The sequence below is a fragment of the Plasmopara halstedii genome (assembly GCF_900000015.1).
Source record: "Plasmopara halstedii genome assembly, contig: Scaffold_1343, whole genome shotgun sequence".
Lineage (NCBI taxonomy): Eukaryota > Oomycota > Peronosporomycetes > Peronosporales > Peronosporaceae > Plasmopara > Plasmopara halstedii.
In genome coordinates this window covers 1,288,640-1,295,791 of record NW_020188258.1, presented here as the reverse complement: position 1 = coordinate 1,295,791, position 7,152 = coordinate 1,288,640, and the positions used below count along the sequence as shown (strand labels likewise).

Below are 7,152 nucleotides of genomic sequence, written 5' to 3'. Positions count from 1 at the left end.
ATCCGTTGCCCGTGGCAGGCGCGGTGTGCGGTGCCCGGTTGCCGAGGGCTTGGGATGTGCTTTCCGTGATGCCGAGGACGTTCTGTCTGGAGTTGCACCGCGTGCAGGAGAAGAAATCGAGATCTGCCCGCGGGCGCCCTCGGGATCAGCGAAGCCGGGTGTTTTTCGTGTGCTTATTGATCAGAGAATGCGTGCAAAATGTAGAGGTGTCTTAGACACGCGAGCCTCGTTCGTGGCGACAGTTTGAATGTTAATTGCGAGTGCTCACAATTTTGATGGGGTACGTGCAACTCCCTTTACACGTACCCTAAAATAAAGTGGTGGGTCACACAACTTGGTGTGGCCACACAAGTGGTGTTGGTTTCACTTTGACAAGAAGTCAGTACGTGAATGGCTGGAGTGCCAGTAGTTATGCATTTAATTATTAAATTAGAAATACCTATAGATTTAGATATAGTCGGCTTTGAACCAAGGGAAACAGTTCACATTTTAACCGGAGAGTTTATTTGCCTTGGGTTAAGTTTGTGGTTACTCATGGAGTAAACGGATTGCGATTCGCCACACTTGTACTGGTGCTAAGTATCGAACGAAGGTCACCGACCTTAGCTTAGCTTCCTCTTAGCGAAAGAGCTTCGGCAGCCCTGGTGCATTTTCGCTAAAAGAAATGCACACAATGTTGTTTTGCATGACCTTATTAAACACTCACATACAGACGTACAGAACTTGCATTGATTTCCGTATTGAAAGCAAGTGTATCCGTGTGCAGACACCATTGTGTACCTGCTAATATTTATCGTGGTGAGCATCAGTGTATCTTGAACATATTTATATACTGAAGCTTTTGCTAAAAAATATATTTCGAATTATTTGGTTTAACAAGCAAAATCATGGCTCAGCAGATGGCTGAGTCAGCGTTCTAAGGCTGCAGTGTCGGTTTTGATTAAGAGGCTGATACGTTGACTGCAATAATTAATCAATGCGCGACTTTCGTCCTTTTAGGCTAGTCTAACATGAATTAGAGGTTAAAACTACGACGAGGGCACCTTTTCGTCATGTCCGCTGCCGAGGTTATGATTATATGACTCATTGAATACAATATAGATCATCTCTCAATAGTAAAGATTGCATCACCGCAATCGAATGTGAAGTGATACACACCAATGAATGATTAAAGATGTACGGCAACTAAAGCACTCTCAATCATGTGTTAAATAAAGTCAATTTAGCACGATCCTAGGCCTCAATCTTGTTCTGATCTAGACTAGAGCACAGTAGTCAATAATTTTCAAGAAACACCTCTTTGCAAGTATATGTTATAATGTAATCCCAGATGATCGAAGATAAGCAGCTATGTATACTATTGAAACTCAAAATTATCCGGCTCAGAGTCGTCGTCATCATTAGGTTGCCATCGACGCCTCGCCCTGATCTACAACAAAGTGATTGATATAAAAAACAAACAGCATCACAACAAAACACTATCAAGTACCTCGTCAAGGTCATCGCTGTCCGCTAGAGACTCGTCCGACTCGTCTGATAACTCTTCATCTGGGTAGTCGTTTGCAGCATTGTCCTCACCATTTGAGTCTTCGCTCAATCTACAGATATCAAACATGACAGCAATAAAAGGTCAAATCAAGCTCAACAAAACATGGTAATCTTCTGTGTCTTGAATTCTAGTAATAAGCATATCAATACAAGATCCATACCCGTCATCTTCACTGCTATCAAGGTCGGATTCCAGCACATATTCCTCCACTTCATCACTAGGCGTATCCCTTGAAAGCCAGTGGTGTACCTCTGAGCTTACATTCACAATTGGCGCACTATTAACACCTATTTGTTTGCTAATATCTGCTAAATCGGTTGAAGAGTCTTGTAACGGGTCCTGTTTCTCAGTCGCTTCAAGATCAACACAGTAGACGTCGTAGACGTAATCCTTTTCTCTTTCTGCTTCTTCACAAGCGCGCAGTGCTGTTGCTACATTCAAATGACCTCCACGTTCCGCAAACATAGCTGCAGTTGCCCCTTCCCAATCTTGTTGAAGAATGCTCAAGTTACCAGAACGTAGCAGTACTTCGATCACATCATTACGTCCGTGCAATGCCGCGGCCATTAAGATTGTACTTCCATCTACTGGTCTTTGAAAAGTTGTCGGAATTGCACGTTGTTCTGACTGCTGTGCATGATAAATCCGAAAAAACGGTGCAAAATCATTCGTTCGAAATGCAGCCCAGATCGCCTCATCAAGCTCACGCTCGTACGGATTCAGCACCCTCGTCGGTTTCAACGTGACACCATTGATAGTGACAAGATCGGCATTACTCTTAGTTCCATTTTTCTCAACCCCCACCTCGATGTTCGGATTCGAATCACTCGACATTTGTAGATCAACCAATCGAATACCACCCAACTCTATCTTCTGCGTCTCTTTGATCTCCACGAAAGCGTTTAAGCCTCTAGATTGAAAAACATTCTCATTTCTTCGCGCCTTTGAGCGACATTGCTGCTGTTTAACACGCTTCTCTGTCTGTTTTGAAGCTCCAAACTCTTTCTGAAACACAGAAATTTGATGCTTTTTAGCCATCATGTTAGCATGCTCCTCCTTGAGCGTACGAGCTTTGCGTTTGAGTCGCTGTGTCCATTTTGCATGACCAGAAGCTACAGATTCTTCCATTGTGTCAATATGCTTGAACACAAAGCGCTTTTTGCCAGTTGATAGCTGTGCAAATGCTTCAAGGAGATCTGTCTTGTAGCGCTTCGAATCTGGCTCGCTCTGCACCACTAAACAATTCATCGGTTCATCTGTGCGCTTGCGTTTCAAGCTCAGAAAAACAAACGATGGCTTCTTCTGCTCATCAAGTTTGACTGTCAAAGAGTGCGAAGCTTTAGTAGCAACGGACGATCCTGTACTTTGCGACGCATTGTCGCCCATCACTTTTACGCTCGATATTTTTTCCGACAAAACGTAACAATTCTTTTTCAAGACTTTTTTTTCTACTAACGTGAATATCAAGCTTTGCATCTGAATTTTAGCAATTCTAAACCATCAAAAGTGATCATCATGACTTGATATAAAGCGTTCTGAGATGTGATTCGAGAATTTAGAAAATCACACGAAAGGATTTTATTGTATGGCCATTGCAAGCAAAACGATCGAAATCTGCATCTACGAACGGTAGTCGGCGTTTATGGCCACGTACTCGTGCGTCAAGTCAATTCCTAGTACTTGTGTCTCTTCAGAACCAACTCCCAAGTCAATATTAATCTTATCATCATCACAAATATCAAGATGTCACTCTTTTTCATATATAGAACGACGACAATATGCGCTTACCTCGACAAACTTTCCATGTGGCGGATAATTGTGCGAGCTTGCGTCCAAACCACCGCGCGTAGGCTCAATCAGCATTGCATCGCGCATGTGCGCCACAAGTTTCGCTTCAATGTCGTTGTTGAGTACCATTTCACCGTTTTCAAAAATCAAAACGCCACCCATTCGAATCTTCATATGTCGCTGAATGTTCACGTCCTTGTGGTGTAGACCCATGTACTTACCTACAGCCATGACGAGACGACCCACGTTTGGATCATTGCCAGCCACTGCACATTTGAGCAGAGGTGAGTTTACAACCGATTTGCCAACTCCTTTAGCCATATCCTTCGATAGTGCGCCACTCACGCGCACTCGCATAACGTGGTGCGCACCTTCACCGTTGCGTACAATGTCTTCACTTAACCCAAGACACACGGCGTGCAACGCTTCTTTAAACTCATTCAACTGCTTGATGTCAAATGGAATTTGGTCGGACGACACGAGCGTCACCGTGTCAGACGTGCTTTGATCTGTGTCTATACTAAGGGAATTGTACGTATCACCCACAACATCAGTCAGTAGCTGACGCAGCACATCACGCGGAATCGATAAATCTACACGCATTTTGTCAATGAGAGGTCGTATCAAAACTATTATCAATGTCGAGAAAAGCGGAACGCACCAGTGAGAATATACGATAACATGGTAGCCATGTTCGGTTCAATCATCCCAGCACCTTTAGCGATCCCAACAATACGACCACCACATACGTCCACGGAACGGATTTTTGGATACAAGTCTGTGAATTGTGGTCACTTCGTTATTAATACAATGAAACTTATCATTTAGACAATTCAAAGTCACGGACCGGTTGTCATGATACCCTCAGCAGCTGGTAATACCGAATCAGATTGTAAATTATTAACAAGCTTTGGGAGATTCTCGACCATGGCATCCACAGGAATTCGCCAGCCAATGACGCCTGTGGAACATGGCAGCACTTGGGATCCTCCTTCAAGTCTAAGGTGTTTGGCAAGATGTTCACAAACTTCTTCTGCATCAGCTACCCCACCACCGCTTGCGCAGACATTAGAAATTTTGTTATTGACAAGGATCGCGCCGAGCTTTGTCTCATGCAGACGCTTGCGACCCACAAGAACTGGAGCTCCAGGAAATGCATTTTGCGTAAACACAGCAGCAAAAAGCGAAGTAGGTTTGACAGGTTTAATAAGGGTCATGGTCATCTTGGCTGGTAGATGGGGTGCCTCTTGTGGCACAAAATCGAATTGAGTGGTGGCTACCGAAAATCCCCAGGGCAGGCGGCTCTGGTGAGCTTCTAGGTAGTCCATATACTCATGGCGCGATTCAAACACAAATGGATGACCATTAGTGGATAGACATCGCGTTTGGAACAACGAACGCGAGCGGTTGAGTAGCGACAATCTCATGATTGCCATGACAAATAGATATTGCTGCCGAGTTTATTATGTTTTCGAATCAATATCTGTTTCTTTGTAAAAATTTTGGTAAATAGTGCACCTTGAAAAATTAAGGTTTCAAATTTCTATGATAACTTTTAGCTCTTCATATTGGGTCAAACTCTAACTTGAGTTCGATTTGTGTATCACATTCTACTGTTTACTCAACCAAAATTATCAAAGCAGCCAATATGGCAGAATCTGTTGCAATAAGGTCACAACAGTGTAAATTATATTGAGAAGGAAAGCACGACTGTGTGTTCCGGTCTCGAGGATGCACCGATGGCGAAACGAGAAGCAGTATCTGTGAGCTGTAAATATCTATGCCAGAGACAGTGGAGAGTAGAAGCGGTTGGTTGTCGCAATCTTCCGTGTCAAAGCCAGTATAGTTGAAGGGCGACTGTAATTCGCGATTGGTAGGACTAGGCCTCAAAGATAAGGAAGACTGTCAATCCATGTCATGGTGTGGTGGTTAGCACTACGATCGCCGAGCGGAGCAGAAGTTGCATCGGGAAGCGACAATAAAGATTATCCAATCGTGATAGAGTATTCAGTTCAGTTCTAGGAATTGCAAGTCCCCTCACTACCCCCGGCATTACCTATTTAAGAGCTAGGCTAGTTATCCATCGGGGCTATGTGTAAGAAAGTGGAAGATAATACAGTCGCCAAATGGTAAGGTTAGCGTGAGACGAGAAGCTGGGCCGTTCATTTTTCATGGAAAAACCTTTCGCTGAGAATACTCGCAGATCACTGAGTGCACGAGTGAAATAGCTATTCTCAAAGATTCTTTACATGTATATTACGACGTGGTGACGAGAGATTCTTACGGCATGAGGCGAATGGTGCATAAGTATAATCATCTTAATGGGGCTGCGGTTTTGGCGCAAATGTAAATGATGCGCTGCATAACAACATGTAGAGCGGCTGCACTCTGCTCAGGCCCTTGACCTAATCGCTACAAGTGCTACCGAGCACTGCGTGGTTCTCGCGCGCTTTGCACAGAGAAAGCCTATACTTTCGGAATCCGTGCTAACAAATGTACATGAATTTGGCTCGTGTGTCTCTAGAAGAAGTGAAACCAAGAGTCTCTAAGGTATCTAAGGCTGTATGTTCGCTCTGCTATCTCAACATCAATTAAATATAAGATTAGTTTTGTAAAATCTTTACTATCTCTCATAACATTTTGACGTGTGGTTGGCAGCCCACTTGTATTACAGACTCATCCTTTTTTATTTGAAAATAGCAGAATTTCCGGTACATTTAAATATTCAAAAGTTAGACTGCGTGTAATGTCAATGTTGTGCAGTTGTACTATAATGTGCCAGATACAACAACAGTAATTACCTCGCTACGAAAGTTTTCGGTTTGCATTAAATATAAATTGTATGTGGCTTATCTCTCCCTTGAACGAAATGATGTTCGGGCTCTCGCACAGAGTCGATCCGGCGAACTCAAGCAGGAAACCGTTTAGTCCCAGTAGGCTCAGGGAGGCCGACCGAAAAAATCGATCCCCGTGTACATTGTAAAGATCAAGACTAACAAAATTTTCAAAGGGAGCGACTCTTTATGTGAGATGTGGCTCACATCCCAGAGTTGTTGATCATTAGCATCAATGTCTTGAAATTAGTCGTTAATAAACCTGATGTATTCAATGACATCGTGCTATCACAAACGATGAACGTAAGAGAGTACGCAGAGGCATGATTGATGCCGAGTATGGATGCAATATCCATGGTCTTACGATCGATCTTTGAAATCTTTATGTAACGTTTGGCGCTTTCCAGCGTGAAATATTGCATGGTTTTGGCTCTGGATGAAAGATACGCGTTTTCATCCTAGGTTGGTGTGACTAGACCGTCATGAGCAATGGATTGACAGGATGTCGTAGCGACGCACTGAAATTTCAGTGGAGCTTAAATGATTCATGTTTTAACTGTGATTGCGCGGGTATGAAGATAACTCTGTTTGTATAGACAAAGACATTACTTAATGCCACATCTCGAGCGTTTTTAGTAAGAAAGGCAAGTATTATGTGAGCTGGGGAAAGCGAGTGACACAGGTAGGTAACTAATATGTATCGAACGCTAGAAACGCCAAGAACGCTGCACTAGTCAGCGCATATCAACAAGAGTTCGCGGCGTTCATCTGTCTGTTCAGCCCGAAATCCAAACCAGTGTATAGATTCACTTCGTAGTGAGTGTGACCCCTAATGCTCCCGCGAGATCTGTGTCTTCGACCGCAAGAGCTCAGGGCTGCTGTTGAACTCAGCTTATGGCCCTTCGACTTCCCTGGCTATTGCCAGGAAGCGCGGGGCGTCTGATGACGCGGGACGTCCTGATCTTTTCGATCAAAAGTGTC

General features: G+C 43.8%; 2 protein-coding genes across 2 annotated transcripts; both read right to left on the bottom strand.

Moving 5' to 3' along the window:
* Window positions 1-1,357: 1,357 nt before the first annotated feature.
* Window positions 1,358-2,935, bottom strand: PHALS_01272 (Transcription factor Iwr1; the record flags this gene model as incomplete). Its single annotated transcript, XM_024731107.1, has 3 exons — window positions 1,358-1,429; window positions 1,490-1,598; window positions 1,710-2,935. 3 exons carry the CDS (start codon window positions 2,933-2,935, stop codon window positions 1,358-1,360), a joined length of 1,407 nt encoding a protein of 468 aa, XP_024581318.1.
* A 234-nt stretch (window positions 2,936-3,169) lies between these two features.
* On the bottom strand, window positions 3,170-4,560 carry PHALS_01271 (arginine biosynthesis mitochondrial; the record flags this gene model as incomplete). The annotated part of the gene is made up of 4 exons (XM_024731106.1): window positions 3,170-3,268; window positions 3,338-3,930; window positions 3,999-4,115; window positions 4,185-4,560. 4 exons carry the CDS (start codon window positions 4,558-4,560, stop codon window positions 3,170-3,172), a joined length of 1,185 nt encoding a protein of 394 aa, XP_024581317.1.
* Between the last annotated feature and the right edge of the window lie 2,592 nt (window positions 4,561-7,152).